Source organism: Magnolia sinica, chromosome 8 (assembly GCF_029962835.1).
Source record: "Magnolia sinica isolate HGM2019 chromosome 8, MsV1, whole genome shotgun sequence".
Lineage (NCBI taxonomy): Eukaryota > Viridiplantae > Streptophyta > Magnoliopsida > Magnoliales > Magnoliaceae > Magnolia > Magnolia sinica.
This window is the reverse complement of record NC_080580.1, coordinates 91,485,331-91,512,887: the sequence shown is the minus strand read 5'-3', so window position 1 is coordinate 91,512,887 and position 27,557 is coordinate 91,485,331. Positions and strand designations below refer to the sequence as shown.

Sequence of the window (27,557 nt, the reverse complement as noted above, 5' to 3'; positions counted from 1 at the left end):
GATGGAGTGCTGAAAATTACACAACAAATAAAAAGAACCTTTGAATCGAAGATACGTGACGAAAAGAAAGTCTAGATTAGTTTATGTCAAATCCTAATTGTAGTTCCCACAATAAATAGAGGTCAACATGACTGCAACCACTCATCAAAAGTTCCAGATAACTCATACAGCAATTTGGTACCTTGACTAGTAAACGGGTAAGAAAACCAACGGAAAAAGTTCGGTTATTTAATGTTGAATAGGAGATCCATCATTTAGTCTCTAATAAAGAATAAAATAAAACAACTGACTTTTTAAAAGATTATTAAAGCCTCACCTATTTAAAAACATAAAATCAAAGCCAAACAAAGATTTTTAAAAAGAGCGGAACAAGTAGGATTCAAATCATAGAATCTTAGGATTCATTTAAAAAGGGTTTCTAAGTGGGGTTCAAATAGTTTTGCCAATGCTTCGACCTAAATTGTAGGATTTTGACAAGTATGGCATCGACAAATAAATGGTTCAAACGAGCTTTCCAAGAAATGTGCCACATTTCTTCCTTTCTTTCTTTCTTTTTTCTTTTTTTTTTTTCTTTTTGGAAGGTAACAACATTTTTATTAAAGAGCACCAAAATGCTTGAGGCAAACACCCTTCAAAAAAGAAAAAAAGAAGCCTCAAGGCAAATTACAACGACAGAAGCCCTGATAACTAGGACCAATCTCAATGTGCCACATTTCTTAGATCATCTAGTCTATAACTCGGCCTCACTCCTCAAGTAGGCTAGACTATGTTGAAGAAATGAGTCTAAATGATTTTTACCAATGGTCCTTTTTTTTGTATACCATGGCCCACATTAGGAGTGAACCGACATGATTTTTGGCTAGACGATCTGGACAATATGTCACATATCAAGGAAAGCGGTTTTGCACACATGATCAATGTTGCCACGTGTTGGTGCATCCATGAGCAGGATTGTACATGTGCATGGGCTTAACAATCCATATTTATGTATGGATGAAAGGAACACGTGTTAATGTTACCACCACAAATGTGGTGGTAATGATCTTTGCGGCCCCCACCATGTGTGATCATGACATCCACTCTGACCATTGTGCAGACTCCCTTTCATTTGGCCATGGGTGAGCCAAACAAGCAGTAACAATTAGGAGGGGATGCCACCCTTGATTGTGTTTGCCCCACTTAAGTTTCCAAATGACCTGACTTTTTTTGTCCCTTCATCTGGGGTAGATGTTTTGGATGAATGGATTGGACGCACATACACAACATGGTGGGCCCTCCACGTAATCAAGAGTCTGCATCCACTCTCACATGTTCCCTGTGGTATGGCCCACCAAAGTCGTGGTTTGGCCATGGCCAAATATGGGAGGGTACACACGATGATCAAAGTGGATGTCATGATCGCATCAAAGTGGGGGCCAAAGAGGTTGTTACCACCACAAATGTGCTGGTAATGTTGCCACATGATCATTTCCCATACACATGTACAAAAAAACAAAAACATGCACCCACGCACAGACACACACACACAAATATGTATAGAAGAATGTGCATAGTCTTGACACTATTGTTGTTTACAGTAGTGTCAACCTCTATGGGCCCCACCATGATGTTTGTCCAAAACCCCACCCATCCATCATTTGTCCCAGAAATAGTAGGAAGGACATGCCCACTGTAGGTTTGTGTGCAGGCCGACCTTGTTTATATGCCAACCAAACTATTCACTATGTGTGCACCACGCACGCACACCAAATGTTGGGACCCATGGAGTCAACTGCATGGGATCACACACAAAATCTACCTGTATGTGTGTATGTGTGTAAAGATTATTCCTTTATCAATTGGTGTGTGTGTGTGTGTGTGTGTGTGTGTGTGTGTATTTTTTTTTTAAAAAAAAAAGGAAGAAGAAGAAGAAGAAGAAGGTGTCTTTTTCTTTATAAAGGCTGTGTCAATGTGTGTCCAGCACATCTATCCAATCGCTCTTCAACATGACAATTTTGCAAGGACTTGCTCCTTACACTGTCACATTGGTGAAATTTACTTGTGCAGGACTCTACATCAAATCATTATCTGCTAGCAACTACTACAACATGACTTACAGCAATTTTCTGAAATGAAAGCCCATCCTCTTGCCACATTTTCCATGCTTCAAACTTTGCCGGTGCTAATTTTCTCTGAGAATTTGGATAAACCTTTTTCGTCATAGCAGTTTGAATTGTTGCCTCCCCATCCAGCGAAAGGTTCAGCTCTTGTGATAAACGGCCAATATGTTGAAGAATCTTATCACCATACATTGTTACCAGGTGCTGCATACATCAAAAGTTGAAACAATTAGCACAGAGGCTTTGTAATAGATAACATAGTTTGGAATCATGAAACCATATTAAGCAGGCAATCAACCATAACTAATGAAACTCCATGTCACTTATAGTTGGTAAGGAGCATGGTCTGAGCTGACTTGAAACTCGGTCAAGTACCACCAATGATGTTTTCTTCAGGTAACTTGATCAGTGTCTTGATTGAATCTAGTCAATCTGACAAGCTTTTCCAGCACTAAAACGACTTTACATAAAATGTCATATTGGGTGATGTTCCACCTTCTTCTCAAACTTCTCTCATAAATATCAGTGAAAATGTGAACAAAAACAAGACAAAATGTTTGGATTGCATTCAGTCTATTTCTTTGGCATTGTTAGGATGAACCTATGCATGTCTTGGATATAGATTACGCCGTGTTTCTGAAAACATACAACAAAAACCAAATGAAACATTTCAGCAGATGAAGTCAAGCATAACCCAATAGAAGAGTCTTTGGACTGATTTAATCAAAAGATTGGCCTGGGGCCCAATCTACCCTTCTGCTATGAACATTGCGCTTGATCAAGAAACAAGAAGGTGCAACTCCAACGGTACAAGTCATGGAAGATAACAGTACAAGTCATGTATGGCTACATCTATTCCAGATGGTGATCAAATTATCATCCCATACATTAACGCAAAGGGAAATGCTGTTGTAATGCTCCCTGTCACCCTCATATCATGTGTTTCCATTTGTTGTTTCCTGTGTTTCTGCACCTTCCAAAGTCAGTTAGGTCCTCTCACAGCCTCAATGGAGAAATTCTATGCTGGATGAAATGAGTAACCTCAGTGTTCGAAATATCGGTATCGCGCAATGTATCGCACCCTTGGCATACAGATACGTATCGGTTATCGCACGGGATATATCGTTTGTGTCGCATAGTTTATCGCACTTTTTGGGAAACATGGGGAAACATCGGGAAAATGGTTGAATTTTTTTAATGTAACTTTGGGGATTGTTAAAAAGGCCCTTAATACACACTTTTAAATCGTAAAGTTTCAAAAAAGAAGTGTACATAATAGATTTCCTTTGTATAGGGTCCTAAGCTATGCGCTGTCCGATTGAACTAAGACAACTATATTCAGTATCAACCCCGTCCATCCGTTTTTCCATATCATTTCAGGACATTATCCAAAAAATAAAACGGATCCAATAATTAGGTAGACCATACCATAGGAAACAATGGTGATTGACCATTAGTGGGCCACAAAAGTTTTGGATCAAGCTAATAATAGTTTTTTCTCTTCATTCAAACCATAAATTTATCTGGTAAAATGGATGGATGGAGTGGATAAAATACATGAATTATAGTGGGCCCACGAAGTTTACAAAGTACAGTGCTCACTAGGGGATCCACTCCCGAGATGGGGTGCTGATCGTACGCGGATTTCCTGCCAAGTTCCTTCGCTCAAAACCTAGGTGGGGCCCACTGTGATGTTTGTAGGAAATCCACCTCGTTCATTCGTTTTTTGAGATCATTTTAGCACTTGAGAGCAAAAATGAGCAGGATCCAAGACTAAAGTGGGCCGCACTAAAGGAAAAGGTGGGTAGGAAAATTCCTACCATTGAAACCTCCTTGTGTCGACAGTGATGTTAACATGCCACCCATACCGTTCATAACGTTATTCCTACACGGATGAATTGAAAATACAAATATTAGTCTGATTCAAAACTCATGTGGCCCCACGAATATTTCAAGTGTGGATGTTCAATCCTCACATTTTTGGCACACTTGAGTATTAGATCCTACTCATTTTTAATTCAATGTCCTAAAATGATCTCACAAAGTGACAAAACGGATGGACGGAGTGGATTCCTCACAAACATCATGGTAGGTCCCACTAAGGTTTCAAGCGCAGGAACTTCCTATGGAAGGCTTTGGCAGGAAATCCTAGTACGGCGCACGCTCCTCGGGCTCAAGTTGTACAAACATTTCAAAGTTACATGGCCCCACAATAATGTATTTATTATATCTACACCGTTCATACATTTGGAGAGATCATTTTAGATCATGAACCCAAAAATGAGTCATATCCAAAGCTCAAGTGGACCACACCACAAATAGCAGTGGGGGACTGATTCTCACCATTAATACATTCGTAGGGCCCACCATAATGTTTATTTTCCATCCAATCTGTTCATTAGGTCACATAGACCTAGATGAAGAGGAAAAATAAATATCATATTGATCCAAAACTTTCGTGACCCCAAAAAGGGTTTCAATGGTAGACGTTCAATCTACCACTGTTGTTTGCAGTGTGGTCCAGTTGATCTTTGGATCTGTCTTATTTTTCGGCTCAAGCCTTACGAAGAGCTCGCCAAATGGACGAATGGTCTGGATATAACACATACCTCATGATGGGACCCACAGAACTTGGTGACGTCAACACACCGGTACTAAAAAAGGGCGCGGATTAGCTAATGACAGGTTGAGTAGCGAGACTCGCTACTGAATTCAAGTCACCAGGTTCCGTGGGCCCCACCATGATGTATGTTTTGTATCCACACCGTCCATCCATTTGGAGAGAACATTTTATGCCATAAGCCTAAGAATGACTAAGATTCAAAGCTCCAATGGACCCCACCACAGAAAGCAGTAGAGAGAGTGACGCCCACCATTAAAAACTTCTGAGGGCCACAAAAGTTTTCGATTAAGCTGATATATATTTTTTTCCCTTTTATAATGTCTTTTTTAACTTATTAACGGGTTGGATCTCAAATAAACATCACGGTGGACCTTAGGAAGGTTTCAACGGTGGATGTCACTTTCTCCACTGTTTTCTGCAGTGGGGTCCATTACAGATTTTTATCTGCCTCGTTATTTGACTCATGTCCTAAAATGATATCTCCAAATGGATGGACCGTGTGGATATAACACATTCATCATGGTGGGACCCACGTAACTTGGTGACGTCACTTCAGTAGCGATCTCACTACTCAACCTGTCAATAGCTAATCCGCGTCCAAATAAAAGGCTCGAACGACCTTTTTTTAAGCGAAGAGGGTTCCGAAAGCCTAAAATTTCTCCCAAATCTCATCGTATTGGCGAGGATGTCTCCGGATTTCTCTCCAAAATCAGAGGAATGACGCTTCAATTCGAATGGCCCACCAAATGGAAGCTTCCGATCATGGCGATCTCTTCTACAGGTACCGAAATCCACCCTCTAATTTTTTTTTCCCGATTTTTTTGGATGATGACGTCGATGTCCGACAATAATGGAGAGGAAATCACACAATATCGTCAAAATATTGTGCGATATTGACGATATATCAGCCGATATCTGGATTTGGGGTTTTTTGGTATCTTCCGGGAGTTATCGCAAGTGTATCGTCTCCAAAGTCAGTTAGGTCCTCTCACAGCCTCAATGGAGAAATTCTATGCTGGATGAAATGAGTACCCTTGAAAAACAAAATTAAACATGAGAATTTGCTCTATTACTCCTTGGCAAACAAGTTGTGAGATGTAATTGGGTATTTACAATCAAGTACAAATCCAACGGAGAAATTGAGTGTTCTTAAAGCCCGTTTAGTGGTTAATGGCTTTACTCAGACACATGGAGTTGATTTTCATGAAACCTTTGACCCTGTTGCACAGTGAGTTACTTTCTCTTGCATCAAATCTCTCTTGGCAAATACATAAGATGTAAAAATGCAATTCTTTGCAGTGACCTACAAGAAGATGTTTACATGGCTTTGCCGCTTGGATTTGTTCCATCTAACGGTGTGCCAGTATGGTCTGCAAATTATGCAAGATTTATGGCCTCAAACAATCTCCTTGCGCATGATTTGAGCACTTCAACAAAGCGATGTTAACATGTGGTTATACACACGGTAGTGGAGATACTCTATTTTCAAGTGAAATGATGGCATCTCCATATGATCATTGATGTTGAAGATATTGTTATTACAAGAGATGATCGTTTATGTTGACGATATTGTTATTACAAGAGATGATCAATATTGTTATTACAGGAGATGATCTTGAGGAGATTCACTTGTTGAAGTGGTTTCTCAGTCAAGATTTCGACATTATGGATCTTGGCCCCTTAAGATATTTATTTCTTGGGTAAGTAGCTAGATAGATCTCAGCAAAGGCATTGTTAGTTCTTAGTGGAAGAGTACTCTTGATCTCTTACATAGTTAACATGGTGCTCGGCTAGTGGATACTCCGACTAAAAAAAATTATCATCACCAACTCAACAAAGGTGATTTGTTGTCAGATGTGGGGATGCATCAGTGATTAGTTGGTAAGCTCATATATTTAACGAATACTCATCTGGATATCTCACAGGCTATCAGTATTGTGAGACAATTCATGCATGAGCCTCACTCTTTGATGTTGTTTATTGTATGTAGAAGTAACTAAAACAGTCTCTTAGTAGAAGTCTTTTATACTTGCAATATGGTCGCCTTAATCTTGAGGCATATATTGATGTTGATTGGGCAGGGGTCACACACAAATAGATGATCTACTGCATGCATTGTTCACAGTATCCCCGATATATCGATAATATCCTCAATATTATCTGTATCTCCAGCCGACAATATCAATAACACTGGTAGCGATACCGATAATACTGGTAATATCAGAAATTCCATATATCGACGATATATGGCTAAGTATCACCAATGTATCACCAATATTTTCGACTTTGTAAATTCCAGGTGTCACTTGTATCGCCAATATTTTCAACTGTGTAAATTCTAGGTATCGCTTGTATTGCCAGTGTATCGGTGATATTTCGATAATATTGCCGAAAATCTATTTCGATAATATTCCCACTGTATTGGGGATCCCTTATCCTTTTTCTTATCAAAGTATCCAACTCAGGCACTCCAGCTTTTCGATGGATCCAAGTATCATTGATGTAAACTCCATTGTTGTGATCCTCACTCAGTTTGTTTCTTTTAGTTACATATCAAATAAAAATTAGCCACTGTGGAGGCAATCCAGTCATCTAAATAGGGAACTGGTCCCACCCATACATGACCCAAAGCGACTAGACTCTTGGCCCATACCCCGCAGTAGCCCGAACTCAAACTAAAAGGATCTGCCGAAAGTCTGGAAGCAGGGAAGCTCCTCAACCTCATCCATGCACACCTCGCTTGGCTTGTCGAGCTCCACCTCACCTGCATCTAGTAAAGGGTCTGGTTGGTGTTTTAAAGCACCGTTCCAGAGTGGGAGTGAGTAGCTAACTCAGTGGTTACTATTAGCCTTAAGTTACGACAAGCAACAATTATATAATGAATTTAATGAAAGGCATGCATTTACAGATCCCAAACTAGTCTTGTTAATGCATGTCTTGAAGATATTTACTATCCATTCATTGTTCAAAGCATACCTGGTTGACGCCGTCAATGTTTGCTAATCGAGCTTTAGTGGATGGCCTTGTCTTTGCAATCTTTTTTATTGTTTGATCACCACATATAGCATACCTGAAAATTAGGATAATCCACAGAAAGAAGGTAACAAGATTCATGCTACTAGTATAGAGAGAGAGAGAGAGAGAGAGAGAGAGAGAGAGAGAGAGAGTGACCATCTAATGCCATGAAGTAATCAACTTACGGTGCTGTTCCAGTGCCTTTAGCAAGATCACTTCTCATGTCCAAAAGCATGTGATAGAGCTTTGCCTCAGCCTAAAAGAAAGATATGCAAAACAAAACTTCAACCTCAGATATGCAGTTATTTATTGTGAGAAACTTGAAGTGATTGATGTACAACATGCACTAGAACCATAAATGAAGCAAATAGAAGTGTATGTAGTTGATAGATGAAAATGGCGGAGCATGACTTCTTTTCCACCAGTGGTAAATAATGGCAACCATGAACTGCGAGCTACCTAACCATAAACATATGAGTATGAAACCATCCCCAAGATGCTTAACAGTTCTAAACAGAACATTAAACATGCATCAAGGTCGTGGGAGTTTCCTGAACAAAATACATGCAACAAAGTCATGGGAGCCACTAAACACAATGTGCATCCTTATCATATAAAAGATATATTTTACAATATTAAGGGAACAAATCTCTTAGGGTCATATCTCCAACGATTCTCACAAAAGATAAACTACGTGTTTCCAATGGAAGGTTTATAATTCTCCAAAATCTACTTGCAACCAAACTTGATGCAGGACGGATGGCCTAAACTAGGATGATGCAAATAAATTAATTAACAGATTACTGAAGTAAATCAAAGTATAATACAAAGCCAATCTACCACAAATTTAGAGAAATCAAATATCCAATTAAGCTCAAGTTCAAGCCCACATCAAAATCCCACAAAATAGATCCTTAAGGCTATTGATCGGGCATGGTCTAATGGAAGGTAGAACTTCTATCTAGCATAGGATTCATTCTAGATTCGAGGATTCACTTGCACTTTGCTAGGGTTTGAATCAATTAGGGATTGGGTTTGGAAATCAAGAAATTAGGATTTTAGGGTTTTATAAAAGGCTAGGGTTAGGGTTAGGGTTTTATAAAATAGAGAAGAAGAGAAATGATCAATAAGGGGGAGACCATGCAGTCTACGAGCACGTCCATACAGTCATACGGACAGTGTGGTGGGGTTGGGTCGATTTGGCCAATGATGGAGTTAGGTTTGAGAAAAAAGAGAAAAAGATATTCAATGGGAAAAAAAAAAGGATTTGAGAGACAGAAGAAAGAAATACCTTAATAGGAAAAAAGATACATTTGAATTACTCCAATGGCTTCACACCAAATTCCATTCACAGGAAGTTTTCTTGCTCAAAAAAAGCAATGTAGAAAATTTTTCATTCAATATGTATATTATCTCAAGTCTCAAACAAGTATATATACATATTTAAAAATTAAAAAAATAATAATAATAAAAAAAAAAAAAATTAAAAAAAGAAGAAAACAAACCCTAGGTCCAAAACGATTTTTGACCGTCTGAATCTATTAACGGTTAAGATCAAAACATAAATCTCTAATAACTTAAAAGAAAATTGAAAAATAAAGCAAAAATAAAGATAAGCCACACGACACAAGGATTATCTCCAATGTGCAACAGGTACTTCCACACGTGATCAACAGCTTGGATGAATATGGCCCAAGGTGTCCATGGCTCAGGTGTGCAGACTAGAGTGTCCGTACACCTAAACACGAGTCTCCTAACATATCCAACAATCCGATCACCAAACCGATGTGTCCAAGATATCCAACAACATGATCTAATGTTTGTAACATCTAGATGTGGTCCAGGTCAGGCTAGGTGACGTTCAAACAGTCCAAAGATGTATCAATCAGTTCCAAATAAGCAGTCCAAAGTGTGGAGTCTTAAAAAATGCACAACCATGCATGTGGGGTCTTTAACACATCTAAGAACTCAAATTGGTTCCACTAGGCCCCATGTAATGATCACCCAACCATAATGAAACTAGGACTAGGGCCTCGGCTCTCCTCCTCCGATAAACTCATGTAGGTGCTTGGATGCCCTCATCAAAACTCTGTTTTTTAGAGAGAACAAAATTTTTATTAAAATTCACGTAAGCGATGAAAAAATATTGGGATCCCAAAGAGAAAAGCAAAAACAAGACAGCCTAGATCCTAAAGAGAAAAGCAAAAACTAGACAGCCTAGGAGGCTATGACGCGAACCTCCCAACTAGAAATAAACCACTAAATTTTCCTGATTGTGACATCTACATCCACCCTTTCATTCCAAAAACAACATCCATTCCTGGCTCCCCAAATAGCTCAAAGCACCGGCATCAAAATCAGTTGCCACTTTGATTTTCTGGATTTTCCCATTCTCCAATGCCAAGCCCACAACGCTTCCTCTATGGATATCAGCATGACCCAATCCATGTGAAGCTCATTCAAGAAGTGATCCCAAACCTTTCTAACAAACAGGCAACGAAGGAAAAGGTGATTGAGGGACTTTGCGTCAACCATACACATGACACAAATATTATGGAGGACTAGTGATCTCTTCTATAGGTTGTCAATAGTAAGAACCTTTTTTCTAACCCACCAACAAATCAAAGGTTGCCACATGAGGGGCTCCATAGAACCACCGATGGAAAGGATGTGACGGCCTGTAGGAGTGAGGCGGTGAAGTAATCAACCCATGAAAAGGTTGAACTTAAAATTTACTGGAACGGTGAGCCAACCAAATCATTGAGTCTAAATCAAGAACTGAAGGGCTGAAGTCCTTAAGAAGGTCCAACAACCTTGTAAGTTTGACAATCTCATCAGCCATCATATTCCTTTGGCAAGGAGGGCTCCAAATAGTTTGACTATCGAGAGCAGTATAAAATTCCGCCACTAGGATGAAGCGTACCAGAGCAAAGCAAGCAACCGAAGGAAAACAGATCGTAAAGAGCGCAGCTCTGACACCAAGAATCCACCCAAAACCATATGCATCTCCTAGACAAACCAAATGTTTCGTTGCTGCAATTGCCTTCCAACTGCTTGAAGCTTTATAAAGGGAGGATCTCTTCACGAACCAATCTCCCTCTTGCAGTCCATACTTACTAGCTATGACCTCCCTCCACATTCTTCCAGGCTCAGTACCGAATCTCCAAATCCACTTCCTGAGAAGAGCAATGGTCATATTGCCCAACCTTCTAAGGCCAGCCCCTCCTGCCTCCAGCAGTTTGCAGACCTCATCCCATTAAAGAAGGTGGAACTTCTTGCTTCCCGATGCACCTCTCCAGAATAAGTCCCTTCTTGGCTTCTAAAGTCTATCCAACATCGCCTTAAGAGAGGGACATAAAATAGAATGGCATACTTGAGAAAGTTGTTTTAATGAGGATTAGATGTCCACCAAAAGAAAAGTAACTGCACTTCCAGTTTGCTAATTTCCTTTCAATCACCATATCCCATAGGTGTTTAGCTGGCTTTCCGGTGCAGAGAGGGAGCCTGAGATATGTCGAAGGGAATGATCCCACTTTACACCCAAATATAATCGCCAACCGACACAGATCGTCCCCACTCACGTGAATAGCCAACATTTCCGATTTAGAGACGTTGATTTTCAAGCCTGAGATTGCCCCAAAACATTCAGTAATTTTACAAAGGTTATCCACTAATGTCACCTCTACATCACAGAATACCAATGCATCCACTAACATTCAGACATTGATTTTAAAGAGATTGTTGTCCACACCATTCCGAAGCATCATTCTAAGGGCTTCTCCGACCACGACAAACAAATACGGGGATAAAGGATCCACTAGTCGAAGACCTCTAAAGGCCCAAAAGAAACCTTTAGGAGATTCATTGACTAAAATGGAGAAAGAGGTTGATTGCACACATGCCCTCATCTACCTCCACTTCTCACTGCAACCCAATCTGAGAATCATGTAATCTAGAAACCTCCAATCAACATGATAATAAGCCTTTTCAATGACTAGCTTGCATACTATCCCGCTTCTCCCTGAATCTTGCATTGACACATTCGTGAGCAATAAGTGCATTATCCAATATCTGTCTACCCACAACGAAAGCGCCTTGATTATCCAAGATGATCTTTGGCAAAACTTCCCTAAATCTAGAGGCAAGGATCTTGGCTAATATTTTATATGGAGCACCAATTAAACTGATAGGCCTGAAATCTTTGAGCTTTTTAACGCCCTCTATTTTAGGAATCAAAGCAATAAGAGGGCCCAAGCTCAGGTGAAAGATGACCACGTTTGAAGAATTTAAAGATAAAATCCATCACATCTTTTTTTCATCACATGCCAAAACTTTTGAAAGAAAAGAATGGGAAACCCAACTAGCCCAAGAGCCTTATCCCCGCACATGGAACCCACCACCGCCTTGATCTCCTCTTCCAATATTGGCACTTCTAAAAAGGAAGAATATGCATTTGCCAGCTCATGGAATTCTAAGTTGTCCGACCTCGGCCTCCCCCATTGCTCACCAAATAGATGATCTATGTAAAATTGCATTATAGAGTCACAAATCTTACTTTGCTCCGAAATCCTTGAATCACCAACAATGAGACTAGATATTTTGTTGGATCGGGCCTGAGCACTAGCGACGTTGTGAAAGAATCGAGTATTCTTGTCCCATTCTTTAACCCACACCAGTCTCGATCTCTGGCATCGTTGAATCTCTTCTTTATAATGAGAAGCCAGGGATAAAGGTAAGGTAGCCCTATTGTCTCTATCTACTGGAGACAAACTACCGACCACTTCTAACATATCCAAATAGTGAATTTCTTCCACCATTCTATTGAACTCTGCCTCTCGAGTACCAAGCACATCCGTTCTCCATGCATTGATTTTCGACTTTAGTAATTTCAGCTTCTTGTGCAGCTTAAAGCCATCATATCCTTCAACCGAGAAGGAAGACCACCAATCTGCCACAAGCTGGGAGAAATTGTCTATTTCCAAACAAGATGCCTCAAATCTAAAAGGTCTTGGACCCCAATTTTCCTCGACAACTTCCAAAACTATGAGACAATGATCCGACACGGTCCTCACAAACCATGTTGACTAACAAAGGGAAATTTTCCTGACTAATCTGTAGACACTAGGAATTTGTCCAACCATGAAAGGCATGCATTAACTTGCCCATTATACCAAGTACATTTCATTCCTTCCAAGGGGAGGTCCACCAAATCATGCCCAACCATCCAATTAGCAAAACTCCCCATGCTTCTTGTAACCTGACATCCCTTGGATTTTTCATGAAAGAACCTTATTGCGTCGAAAACCCAAATCCCCCCCCCCCCTCTCTCTCTCTCTCTCTCTCAATGCACCACGGGTGAGCCCACCTTTGTCTAACACAATCCAAGTATTAGATTTCCACGCAACAATAATCCCCCCGGCAATACCAATCAGGTCAACAGCCACCCAGTGTTTGTGCTTGACCCCCCAGCCCAGATAATATCTAACATACCTCTGTCAATTGACTGTAGCTTGGACTCTTGATCACAATAATATAAACCTTGCTTTTCTGAGACTTTTCCCTAATTCAAGCCCTTTTGAACTTGCACCCCAAACCTCAGACAGTCCATGACAGACAATCATTGAAGAGAAGATTTACCTAAAATTGCCCCTTTCCTCTAGTGACCATGCCTATCGAGTCGTAGTTGATAGAACATTCAAGGCTAAGAAGTTCTCTCGAACCCTTGGATATTTCTTCAATTTGAGCATGTGGAGCTCCTAACACCATTGAACCAATCTAGATTTGACATATTGGAAGAAATCATACACGTCCTCGTCTGTAGCTCCAAATGACATGCCCAAAATGCCTCCCACCCTTTGTAGAGTGTCCTTGGCCCACCGGAACTGCTCTTTCGTGATGTTTAACTAGAACGCTTGAGGATCGGCTATCATATCAGAGAAAGATCTTGAAGTATAAAGGTTGGGACCTTCCTTCATTTTCTCAACGCATAACGGAGTCACTACAAGAGCCTCTTCTAGAAGCTTGTCCTTGGATCGGACTCTATTAAGCTCCATATCCCCTTGTGTCTAATTCTGCCGCAACCCATATCTCTGCAAACAACGTCATACCCGGATCCCTAATAGTAATCGCTCGTTGGTCTTTTGGATGTGAGGTTACCATAGGCCCTAGAACCACCTGGGGGCATAGCGAGTTCATATGAGAATCCTCTAAGGGGGACCTTGAGTTGTCTTCTCCATCATTATCTTCAAAGGCTATGAAATCATCACCATGAGTAGCCCTCTCAATTTCTTCCCAATGTTTTAAATATCGACGATATCGGCCGACATACCCCACGATATATCTTGTCGCCCACATGCGATACAAAACGCACAAGTAGTACTGATATATCCCACCTATTCGATCCGGTAAGCATTTTCAATTTTTTATCCCTTTTTTTGTTGAAATTATGCTAAATAAGTGTCAAATGGTTACAAATTCATTGGTCGTTCATGTTTTGCATGAAAAATCATGGAGTTGGAGCTTTGATTTTGATATCCATTGGTTCTTCATGTTCTCCATTTTTTTTTTCAAAATTTTCCTTCAACCAACTGTTAATTGATACTAATTTTGAAGTATTTTGATTAAATGATCATCACATACACTCTAATTGTGAAATTTGAGTGTAGGTGGTCAAATTTGGGGAAAATTCAAAATTTCTCCAATTTCTCCCAAATTGCTTGCAATGTTGCACTCCAAACATGAAATCAAGCATGTATGGGGGCCGATCTACTGATTCGTCAAGTCCTCGTCAATTTTCAAAAAATAAAAATCATTTTTTAATTAAAAACTAATAAAAAGTTATTAAATTATATATTTTTTTCAAAATTTCCCTTCAACCAGCTATCAATCGAGAATAATTCTGAAGTATTTAGGAGTGTTTGATGAAATGATCATCACATACACTCTAAATGTTATGCATTTCATTTGAATATAGTTACATTAGTTCAATCAGACAACACATATCTTAGGACCTTATACAAAGGAAACCTATTATGTGCATTTCTTCCTCTCTTTTTTTAGATTTTATTATTTAAAAGTGTGTATTAAGGTCTTTTTTAACAATCCCTGAAGTTTCATTAAAAAATTCAACCATTTTTCCAAAAAGTGCGATAAATTACCCGATACAAACGATATATCCCATGCGATAACCGATATGTATCTATGTTCCAAGGATGCGATACATAATGCGATAACGATATTTTGAACATTGTTTCTCCCTTCTTCAAATGGGTGAAAGTGTCGAAGTGAGAGTTATAAAAGGGGTTTTGGTTATCGTCACAATTGGTTATGTAGTTTACCATGAGTTAAATGATGATAGGCTCCGTCATGAGCATTAGGCATGGTACCGTGCAGGAACTAAATTCACAGTAGGTGAAGATTTCAGTGGTTTAGAAATTAAATATGCTCTCTTTGAGATTTGAAAGGACAAAAAATCTCGCGAAACAGATGAAAAAAGGTTTGACTTCTGAGTTCAATTCAACATATAACTGAGTAAAAATAAGATTAGAAGCAATTTATTTTTGTTTTGTTCTAATTAAGGGTCACTATGGTTAAACACTTCCTTCCAGGCAGATAAGCTGTTAATCACTCATGATAACATGCAACCTTACACATTTGATCAGAAAGAATGGTCTGGAAAAGGTTTCTGGTGTCCAATGCAAAGTCACCAGTTGCTGAGCAGCACATGCCAAGGACCCGTTACACAGTTACTCCCAGGATGTTCATTGACGAATTTTCATTTTTCCTAGTGTCAATAAACAGCTCTATTAACCACTTACAATGTCAAATGTGCATTCAGAAAGTTAACTTTCTATTACCAAATTGAACAGTGTAACCTAAAATTTATTGCCAGTTCCAAGAGAAGGTCTTTCAAGTGGGGATGTGCACACATATAAGATCAAAGGAAAAAACAACATGAAGGACAAAGTAGATGATATAATAGCCCCTATCATATGATTTTAGCAATAGACGTGATGACTTTAACTTGTATGCAATGTGGTTTAATTTTTCAAAAGAAAATAATATTCAAGCAGTTGGGCAACCTATTCTAGTTTAGGCATGCCACAGGGGCTTCCATACACAAAACACACCAAGGAAAAGTCAACCTGATGAGACACGAGACAAATCATGCAGTTTCTAGAGTATGATTTTGCCCAATTGAGTGATTTATCTCATTATTCCTTATCATGCAAAGCTACCATGTCGAGAATTTAACACTTGGAACTAATTTATTACAAAACAATACTATAAATGTGCACACCCTTGATCGACATAAGCTTGACGGCCACAAAAACTTTGCCAGGTTTCAAAATAACCTTTTTTCTTTATGGTCATTACCAAAACGAAAATGACCTTTGTTTTTGCATGCATACAAAGGTACCATCAGTTGAAGCTAACCTCAGAAAAGCCTTCACACTCTAAAGCAGCTAAATTTTGAAGATCTCCTTCAACTTTAACGTGTGAACTTCTATGTTCCTCCTCATCAACCATTTCAGTAGTGACGGGCAAAACTAATGGTGGTTGATGTGCACTACTTGAAGCATGAAGAAACTGCACCCCAGTTGGGCTGGCACTGATAGCACAATCAAAAGAAAACGATCTGTAACATACTATATAAAAACAAAGGAATCCACATACACACATATGAATGCGGATAAGAGAGAGGGGAACATGTTCTGAAGAATCTGAACTATACATTCAGAAATGAAACATATGCCAGAAGAGCACAATGTACCTTACAGTTCTATATAAATCATGAACAGTCTCCTTTAAATAACCTGTAAAAATGTTGCAAATTTCAATTGGTGGTGACCTTCCCATAGAATTATCATACTATCTAATAAAAAAAATTCAATGATTGTTGGACCCGACAGTACAAAGGAACACAAAAAAAGGAAAACACATTTGAGTAGGAAATATAAAATGGATAAACCAGAGGAGAAGGCCAAATGCAGAAAAACATAGAATGACAAGAATGATAAAGCTCCATGTTTAGACTGGCTTTACTGGATTTTAGAGTTTCTGATAGGTTTTAACCAGGTCTACACCCACCCACCCACACCCCCACACCCCAACCCCCCACTGTTTTTTTTTTTAAATGTTACCCTGCTGGATGCATACTGATAAGAATAATCAACGAGGACTTCTTATTAGTGGGGTGTGGATTTTCACGGTACAAGAGGGTCGGTCAGATTTCATTTCTGAAATCCAGAAATGGATTTGAATCTTCGTGTGCATGGCATATAATTACATGGCGATATCCTTGCTGTTATTTGTTTATGCCTTGGAACTGCTATGGTCCAGCACAAGGTCCATTCCTCAAGCTTTACCATGCAACATTGACCAGTGTATCAACAAAGGAAAATGCTTCTCCACTCGACTAGTACAGGTATGGATCTCCTTCTGTTATAGTAGTCCTGTCACATTATTGCACAAATGGTTTGGACCTAATATGTGCTTATCTGGACCAAATGCAACAATGGTTCTCCACTCAACTAGTACAGGTATGGATCTCCTTCTGTTATAGTAGTCCCGTCACATTATTGCACGAATGGTTTGGACCTAATATGTGCTTTATCTGAACCAGATGCAACGATGGTTCCAGTCTCCTTCTCATATATGCTTAACCAATGATTAGGACGCATCCATCCATGAGGACAGTGCTGTTTCCCCATCAGACTTTGATTGAAGAACAGTGAAATTTTGGGGCAGTTGATCTGTTACAATGGTTACGTCAATGCGATTCCTGACCATGTCAGGTGCCAATTTGAACAAGGAACGTCCCGTGCCACTCGCTCTGTTATTTCCCCTGTCATCTCCATTTCTGGCCATCATTCTATCGTAGTATCGCTTGAATGTGAAGCAGACAATGGGGATGACAGATGCCAACAAACTGGTCAAGCAGAAAATGTGAAGGTTCATTTTAATACAGTGCAATCAGTTGTCAATTGTCATACCAGTCTACCTGGGTAACAAACCGTGAGAAATTGACTTCACTGTTCCACTGACTCTGCGATAGAGTCTATCTGGGTTAGAGAGAGGATTAGTCTCATTAAGTTTCGGATTGTGACTCACCTGGGACTGAAACTGGTATGACTCACCCCGACTCGGCCTGAATTGGTCTCTCAGTTCCATTCTGGTCCCCTATCGGTGTCATGTCTCGTTTTGTTTCAGTTTGAAACTGATACGACTTGGACAATACCGAGTTGCATCGAATGATATTTTAAACCATGAGTCAGTGGGCTGATCATTACATGAAAATTGACGTGTCACTATCTTACTGAGACTAATCCTAAAACAGATAAATTATATGCTGAGAAAATGCAGAGGTGTCTGTAAATTCCTTGTTCTTACAAGTCTCATCCTATTTTAGCTTGTCAATACTGAATGCCTCCGAGAAGTTATTCCAAACTCATAAAAGAAATAACTCAAGGAATTAGTTAAGATTGCTGACCAAGTTCCCCAAAATGACCACTTTCAATGCCTTGGGTCAATAATTCATGAGAGCAGAGAGATTGAGAAGGATGTTGCTGATAGAATTCAAGCTAGGTGGAAGAAATGGAGATGTGCTTTTGGAGTTTTATGCGATCATCATGTACCACTCAAACTGAAAGAGAAATTTTATAGGATAGGTATAAGACCAGACATGCTTTATGGGACAGAATGTTGGGCAGTAAAAGAACAACATGTTCATAGGATGAGTGTAGCTGAAATGAGGATGTTGAGCTGGATGAGTGGCAAGACAAGGATACTTTTAGAAAAGAAAGCATACAAGGGAACTTAGAAATACTACTAATAGGTAATAAGACAAGGGAAAGTAGGCTTAGATGGTTTGGTCATGTGCTACGGAGACCAAGAACCATGCCAGTTAGGAGTGAGTTGGCAAAAGTTAAAAGGGTCTAAAAGGGCAAGGGGAAGGCTGGAAAGGATGTGGATGGATGGAGTAAGAAAACTTGATGACCTACAGTCTAACTGAAGGTCTAGCCCTTGATAGTGGAATTGCGGAACAGGATTCATGTAGCCGACCCCAATTAATTGGGATAAGGGTTTGATGATGATGACGATGATAAAAATAGCTAGCCCCTCGTATTGGAAACCTAAAACCAATGAAATTTTTGTGGTAAAATAGGGGGATGAAGTTTAACAGCGAAAGTCATATACAAGCAAGCACAAGAATATCTACAACTCATGGTAACATCAAACTTATGTAAACTTTGATAAGCTGTCCCGCCATTAAAACTAAGAAGGATCCTCATGGAAGTTTCAGCATCATCATCATCATCACCTTTCTCCAAGCAATTTTAGGTCAGGTACTAATTGTTGTTTGGAAAAAGTTATATAATCCACCAGATATCAACTTTTCTCTTTTACTCAGGTTCTAGAACCTGCCATGGCAGGCTCCTGCCTGGAAGTTTCAATTTTGAAATAGAACTTATGAAAATTTTCAGAAAAGAGTCTGAGACCATAAACTAGCAAAAATGACTTGCATTTGGTAATTCTACCACAAACTTCTGAGATGGCCTCATTTAATGTACTTAACTGCAAAACTATTAAGGACTCAAAATGCTAATCAAGCTAAATTATTAACTTTGAAAATGGAAAACTGAAAACTATATTTATATAGTTTTCATTATGTTACCATGGGCCATCAGTTGATCTCCAAGTGCTTTCCACCAATTTGATGAGTGCTCTTTCCCAAGCCCATGCAATGGAAGCTTGTCGAAATGATTATCAAGAATCCTCTTTGACTGTTAGAAAAAAAAATGAACAAGTATTAGTAGCATTCTCATTTCCAAATCATCATTAGTCAAAAACAAGGTGAGAATAGTTTCAGATGATAACTTGTGACTCAAAGCTGGATAAACATAGAGAACAGAAATTGTGCGCGCAAGGAAATTTGGAGAGCAGTTGGAACAAATATTAGAGAAACATTTCCAGGTTACAAATACAACTCCGAAACATTCTAGCTAAGAAATAAGGAGTCTAAATGTGACAAAATTTGTTTAACCAATGAAGAAGTTTTTGTTAACTTTTGAAATGCCAGTTGATCTAAGTTTGGACAAACCAGATATGCAAATGCTCAGAAGCTGAACAATCTGAGACATGACCAAACCAAGCTAGCATGGCAAAGATTCGAGCTGAATCAGACAATAAAATCAATCCATTAAAACCTCTGAATCCTGAGGGCTGAGAACTAGCCCAAGCAAAGAAATGACACAAGGAACAGCTGAGTCATTATGTAAGCAAGTCATGTAACCCAAGTCAAATAATCTGACCACACTCCCAACTCTTTAGCCTCACAAAACATGTCAAATGCTCACATAAAAATGACAGTAAGAGAGGATCCTAACCATTATATTAAAGTAAAAGCTGAAAAGCAGAGTCGCAATCCTCTTCATCATCATCAAAGCCTTATCCCAATTTGTTGTATTTCCGAGCCACAACAAACCCAAATCAACCCCATTTATCAGAAATTCAGATCTCATACCATTGTCAATCCTGCGCTTTGCGGAAGCACATTCAACGAAGATAGAATATTCGAAACAGGAAACAACCAATCAAGCAAACACAAACACACGATTTTATGTGCAAAACCCTTGCAGGAAAAAACCACGGCATAAAACGACAGATATCTCCACTATAATCAAAACCTTGGAGTTACACCACTCACCTTCTCCAATTACAAAAGCAACCTGATCTCCCCTTGCAATGCACACCTTAGGGAAAACCCTAGCCATTGAGAGGTAAAAAAAAAAAAAAACCTTCTCAAGCCCTTACAAGTGTAGAAAACCCCCTCAACCTGCAAAACTCTTACCCTATGGGAGAAAACACTTGTCTGCCAAGCCCTAATCGTAATTAGACTTAAATACCCTAACTTACGCAAAACCGTGTAACCCGTTGGTCAAACTGACTTGAACCAACAGAGTCGTGCTTTGCTTTTGAGAAAACATGCACTCTGTTGGTCGGACCGACATCCAGTTCAATTGGACCGACACGGCCCTACTTCCTACGCAGAATCCAAGGCATCCGCACAACAATCTCCACCTAGACTTGCATTCTGCCAAGTCACCTGAAGATCTCCCATGCTAGCCTTTACCTTAAGCCTAGACCACACCTTGCATCCTCCACCTAGAACGCAGCTCCATCCACACCCCTGTGCAGCCCAAGCAATGCTTGAACTTGTCTGTAGTCACCGGCTTCATAAACATGTCCGCAGCATTCTCGTCCATGTGAACCTACTAAAACCAAATCTCTCCCAAAGCAATGAGTTCATGTATCTTGTAAAACCTCATGTAGATGTGCGTAGTTCTCGCATGATACACTTGATTCAACGCTAGATAGATGGCACTCTTACTATCGCAACACAACCAAATCGCCTCCTGCTTCAACCCAAGTTCTCCAATCAAACCGTCAACTTAATGCCTCCTTTGATGCCTCCGTCGCAACCATATATTCCACCTCAGTTGTAGACAACGCTATCGTAAACTATAGTGTAGATCTCCAACATATTAGTCCATCTGCTAATGTTAAAACATATCCCATAGTGGACCTCCTATTGTCCAGATCTCTTATATAATCCGCATCCACGTAGCCTACAACTCCTTTGATGCCTCCATCACAGCCATATATTCCAATGCTCTTTTTCCCAAATTTGCCATATATTTACTAACCATACTAACTACATGTGAGATATTTGGCCTTGTGCAAACCATTGCATACATGAGACTCCCCATTGTGCTTGGACATAACTTGGTTGACAACTTAAAGTGATCTGCTATAAGTGTGTTACGTGCCTTAGTACCTGACAGTTTAGAGTCCTTTTGAAAAATTCTGCCTTTCTTCATTGACAATTGCCCATTATATAGGTAGATTATATCTCTACAATCTCCATACCTAGGATCTTCTTCGCAGCACCCAGATCCTTCATATCACATTCCTTGCTTAACAGAGACTTAAGCAAGAGTATCTCCTCCTTGCCATTGCAACAATTAGCATGTCATCAACATACAACAATAGTCGAATGTATGACATGTCCTCAAGCACCCTATAATATACGTAGCAATCATACTCACATATGATATATCCAATCTCCACCAAATAGGAATCAAACTGTTTGTACCACTGTCACGGAGACTGCTTCAACCCATATAATGACTACTCCTTTCATTTGCGAGTATCCTTTTGCTACAAGTCATGCCTTCAACTTTTCACCCTCTTTTACTATTAGTGCTTCCTTCTTTCTAAACACCCAATTGCACCCTATAGTACTGACCTTTTGAAAGTTCCACTAACTCCCATGTTTGATTCCTATGTAGAGATTCTATCTCCCGCGCTATGGCTGAAATACACTTGCCGCCATCCTTTCCAGACTTGGCTTCTTAAAAGGTGGGGGGATCTCCACTCCCTGTGAATAATGCAAAATAAACCATGTCCTCGAACCCATATCGAACTGGGGCACTAATGGTTCGTCTCTCTTTGTTCCTGGCTATATTCTCTTGGGTATCATGCTAATTATCTTGGTCAATTTATTACTCTTATTAAATTTCACCTTCAGTAACCGGCTCAACTGGCTCCACCTGCACCAACAATCTCTCTGCCTTACCATATGTTTTTTACTTCTCTGCAATGTCATTGTTGGGCCTTTAACATAAATGTTTCACCAAAGATGACATCTCTACTAATAACCACCTTTTAAGAAACGGTATCCCAAAGCTTGCAACCCTTAACACGTTTCTTATACTCGATAAAGATGCGCTTTTTAGATTTGGGATCCAACTTCGTCTTTTATCCACTATGCACATGAACGTATGCTAGACACCCGAAGATCCTCAACCCTGAGTAATCAACGTCCTTGCATGTCCAGACTTCCTCTGCAACTTTGAAGTCCAGCGTTATAGATGGTGACCAATTCACAATAGAGTATGTCATGTTAACTGCTTCTGCCCAAAAGCTTTTAGGCAGCCCCGCATGCAACCGCATACTTCTCGCCCTCTCCAATAGAGTTTTGTTAATCCTCTCCGCCACCTTGTTCTATTGTGGGGTCCCTAGAGTTAAGAATGCCTTGTGATGCCCTGTTCCTTGCAGAATTCCATGAATTCCGCATCTCTGTACTCTATACCATTATCTGACCTAAGACACTTAACATGTCTCCCGGTTTGTTTCTATACTTCCACATTCCATTCCTTGAACTTGGCGAACACTTCAGACTTGTGCTTTAAGAAGTAGACCCAAACCTTCCTTGAGTAATCGTCTATGAAGCTCACGAAGTATCGTGTTCCTCCCTTAGACGGTACTGTCGCTGGCCCTCAGACATCGAAATGTATATAATCGACCACCCCGCTACTAGTATGTGTAGCAATCTTGAACCTTACTCTGCACTGCTTCTCATACATGCAATGCTCGCAAAAATCAACCTTGCACGCCTTAACTTGTTTCAACAGTTTTTGTTTATGGAGTTCCATCATGCTTTTCTTACTCACATGCCCTAGCCGCATATGCCACAAATTAGTGTCACCTGTGTCAGATTCTACAGGTGAGGTGATAGCAGCCTCACCTATAATCGTGCTCCCAGCCAACTTGTACAAATTCATTATCTTATGTCCCTTTATTAACACCATTGCACCTCTGGTGACCTTGATTACACTACCAGATGTAGTGAACGTGCACCCGTTCATATCTAGAACACCCAAGGATATCAAGTTCTTCTTCAATTCTGGGACATGCTTGACATCACCCAGAGTCCATACGACTCCATTGAACATCCTTATCTTAATGGTCCTTATTCCAATGGCCTTGCATGCAGCGTCATTCCCCATCAAAACACTCCCACCATCATAGGACTTGTAAGTATTGAACCAAGTCCTATTCGGGCACATATGATACGAACATCTCGAATCGAGTATCCACGTATCTATAAGATTACTTGCACCTGAAGAAATTGAGGGGTCTCCTTCTGAGCTCTCTTGCACTACGCTAGCTGATTCGCACGTGTTCTTTTTATTCTTGCTTTCTAGGTTATCCTTTCATTTCTGACAGTCTCTCTTGAAGTACCCCTTCATGCCACAGTAGAAACATCCGTCCTTAGCCTGCAATTTCAATCTAGACTTCTTCTTCCTGTTAAATCGAGATCACTCCACGGATCTCCTGCGTCCCTGACCCCATTTCACAACTAAACCCTCCTCCTGAGAATCATCATCGCTTGTTTTCTTCCTCAACTCTTTCGACACGAGAGCCGCGGTGACTTCCTCTGTTTTCAGAGTACTATTCCCATATAGCAAAGTAATAATGAGATGGTCATATGATGAGGGAAGCGATATTAGAAGTAGTAATGCTTTATCTTCATCCTTGATTGTCTCTCCAAGCCTGAACAAATGCTACATATCTTTGTAAACAAGTTAATATGCTCCAGAAGATCAGATCCTTCCTTAATCTGTAGCCTGTAAAGTTGTTTCTTCACAAACGACTTGTTGATGAGGAACTTCGCAATGCATAGACATTTTAGTTTCTTTCACATATCCAAGGTTGATTCCACTTCCAGAACGTTGTACATGACTTCATCCGATAGACAGACAGATGATGCTCATAGCCTTCCCGAGTTTGCTCCAGTCCTCTTCCGATAACTTTTCCGATTTAGTCTCCAACAACGCCTTGCTCAACCCTTGTGAAATTAAAATATCTTTAACCTTTCATTGCTACAAACTGAAATTGTTCTTCCTATCAAATTTATGTATATCGAACTTCGACCCTAACATCTTCACTGAATTCCCAAACATCCTTAAACATGACGCTCTAATACCACTTTGTTGTATTTCCAAGCCATAGTAAACCCAGATCAACCTAAGATATTCGAAATTCGAAACTAATACCACTGTCAACCTTGCGCTTTACAGAAGCTCATTCAACAAAGATGGAACATCGAAATAGGAAACAACCAATCAAGAAAACACAAACACGATTTTACGTGGAAACCCCTTACGGGAAAAAACCACGGCATAAAGCGACAGAGATCTCCACTATAATTGAAACCTTATTACACCACTCACCTTCTCCGATTACATAAGCAACCCGATCTCCCCTTGCAATGCACACCCTAGGAAAAACCCTAACCCTTGAGGAAAAAAACCCTTCTCAAGCCCTTACAAGTGTAAAAAAACCCTCTCGACCTGCAAAACCCTTGCCTTATGAGAGAGAACACTCATCCGTCAAGCCCTAATCGTAATTAGACTTAAATACCCTGACTTAAGCAAAACTTCATAACTCGTCGGTTGGACCAAACTTACTTGTCAGTCGGACCGACAGTGACTCTCTCTGTTTCTAAGAAAACCTGCACTCAGTAGGTCAGACCAACACCCAGTTCTTTCGAACCGAAAGAGCCTGCTTCACCTCCCAGATTGCGCAAAATCCAAGGCGTCTACAAAACACAATTAATTAGGGTTAGCTCCATGAATCATGTTCCGCCATTCCACTCTATCAAGGTCATGCTTTCAGTTAGACCATAGGATGTCAAATTTTCTCTTACTACCTCCATTGACGTCCTTTGGGCCTTCCTCTTGCCCTTTTAGAGCCTTCAACTTGTACCAACTCACTCCAAACCAGCCTAGTTCTTGGTCTCCATTTCACATGACTATATAAGGCATTTATTTGCCAAGCATAATGCCCTTGAGGCCATGAGGAAATAAAATTCATAATATTCTTCAACATATAAAATTAAGGGGATCTAAAAGAATAAAGTACTAGTTATAAGGGACAAGCACATTTTCCACACAAAAAGGTTTGTTCCACCTGAAGATGACCAACACAAATCAGCACAGTCCACTCATCATGCGAACCACATCCACACGTATGTTGAATGGGGACTGTTGGCAAGTTTTGTTCAAACTTTGCATTGTTTTTATACAACAGTGGCACTTGACGAGTGACCAGCCTGCTTTTAAGGTCATCTTCACAAAAGCCCAACATATGCACTGGATACCTGCAGCATGTGAAGTTTGAAAAGATAACGTCACAAGACTCGTACATGTAAGATCTTGAATAATGGGTGTTTATCAACAAGAACCTAATTTTTGCCTATGCTATCAACGAAAAGACGAAAACCTATTATCAGTGTTCGAAATATCGGTATCCCACTATGTATCGCACCCTTAGGATATAGATACATATCGGTTATTGCACGGGATATATCGTTTGTATCGCATAGTTTATCGCACTTTTTGGGAAACATAGGGAAACATTGAGAAAATGGTTGAATTTTTTAATGAAACTTTGGGGATTGATAAAAAAGCCCTTAATACACACTTTTAAATCATAACATCTCAAAAAAAAAATTCCTTTGTATAGGGTCCTAAGCTATGCGATGTTTAACTGAACTAATGCAACTATATTTAAATTGGACGCATGATATTTATAAATATATTATAGTCATGTATGAAAACACAACCAATTCATTGAAAAGCAAAAGAAGAACTGAAGAAGTAAATTTTGAGAAATTGATGGATGGTGGGCGTCCCTCTCCCTACTGTTTTCTGTGGTAGGGTCCACTCCAGATATGGATCTGACTCATTATTTGTCTCATGCCTTAAAATTATCTAGCCAAATGGATGAACAGTGTAGATACAACACATACATCATGGTGGGCCCCACAGAACTTGGTGACATCAATTCAGTAGCCAGTCTGGCTACGCAACATGTCAGTATCTAATCCGCGTCCTACGCGGGAGAACTCCCCCTAGACCAGCCACGGTCGGTGCTATGTGGGCCCCAACATAATTTATTTGTTTCATCCATTCCGTTCATCCATTTTTACGGATCATTTTAGAATTTAATAAAAATAATTATAGGTATATAAATCTCAGGTGGACCACACCACAGGAAAACAATAATGATTGGATATCCACCATTTAAATCCTCCTAAAGCCCACTGCACTGTTTATTTGACATCCAATCTGTTGATTAGATCATAAAGACCCAGATGACGGGAAAAAATAAATATCAGCTTAATCCAAAGCTTTTATGGTTCCCAAAACATTTTTAATGGTCAACGTTCATTCAACACTGTTTCTATAATGTGGTCCAGATTATATTTCGATATACCTCATTTTTTCTCTCATAACATAAAATGATCTATAAAAATAGGTGGGCAGAAAGGATGAAACACATACATCATGGTGGGGCCCACAGAGCACCAACCACTAGCCATTGGCTGGTGCCCGTGGGAGTAGCCAATCCGTTTCGGATGCGGATTTCTTGCGCCTTTCGAAAGAAGTTCCTACGCTGGGAACCCAGGTGGGGTCCACTGTGATGTTTGTGAGAAATCCTCTCCATCCATCCATTTTTTAAGTGCATTTTAGGATATGAGGCCAAAAACGAACCGTATCCAATACTCAAGTGGGCTGAAAACGGGATAATTGAACGTCCACAGTTGAAATATTTGTGGGCCAACAGAAGTTTTGAATCATGCTAATATAGTTCATCCCAGTAAGAATGACGTTATTAACGGTATGGATGGCATGTAAACATGACTGTGGGCCCTAAAAAGGTTTCAACGGTGGAAATCATTATTCCAACTACTTCCTATGGTATGGTCCACTCCATCTTTGGGTATGATTAAATTTTGGGCTCAACCGTTAAAATAAGATGGAAAAACCGATGGACGGCGTGGATGGACCACATGCATTAGAGGTGGGCCCAAGTGAGTTTACTGAGACCAAAATACCCCTCCTTCTACAACTGCTTACCCTAACAGTCAAGGGCTATTTTGGTCAAAATAGTAGCTTCCAAACCCT

At 39.9% G+C, this 27,557-nt stretch overlaps 1 protein-coding gene across 6 annotated transcripts in view; it reads right to left on the bottom strand.

The window, feature by feature from the left end:
* The window catches only part of LOC131253707 (uncharacterized), an 81,597-nt gene that overhangs the window by 9,544 nt on the left and 44,496 nt on the right, over window positions 1-27,557 (bottom strand). For all 6 annotated transcript variants that reach the window (XM_058254830.1, XM_058254831.1, XM_058254833.1 and 3 more), the window contains 6 exons: window positions 19,415-19,523; window positions 16,511-16,553; window positions 16,174-16,348; window positions 7,923-7,993; window positions 7,699-7,792; window positions 2,097-2,303 (listed from right to left, as the gene is read on the bottom strand). In XM_058254830.1, coding sequence (XP_058110813.1) covers window positions 2,097-2,303; window positions 7,699-7,792; window positions 7,923-7,993; window positions 16,174-16,348; window positions 16,511-16,553; window positions 19,415-19,523 — 699 coding nt within the window. The remainder of the gene's footprint in view (window positions 1-2,096; window positions 2,304-7,698; window positions 7,793-7,922; window positions 7,994-16,173; window positions 16,349-16,510; window positions 16,554-19,414; window positions 19,524-27,557) is intronic.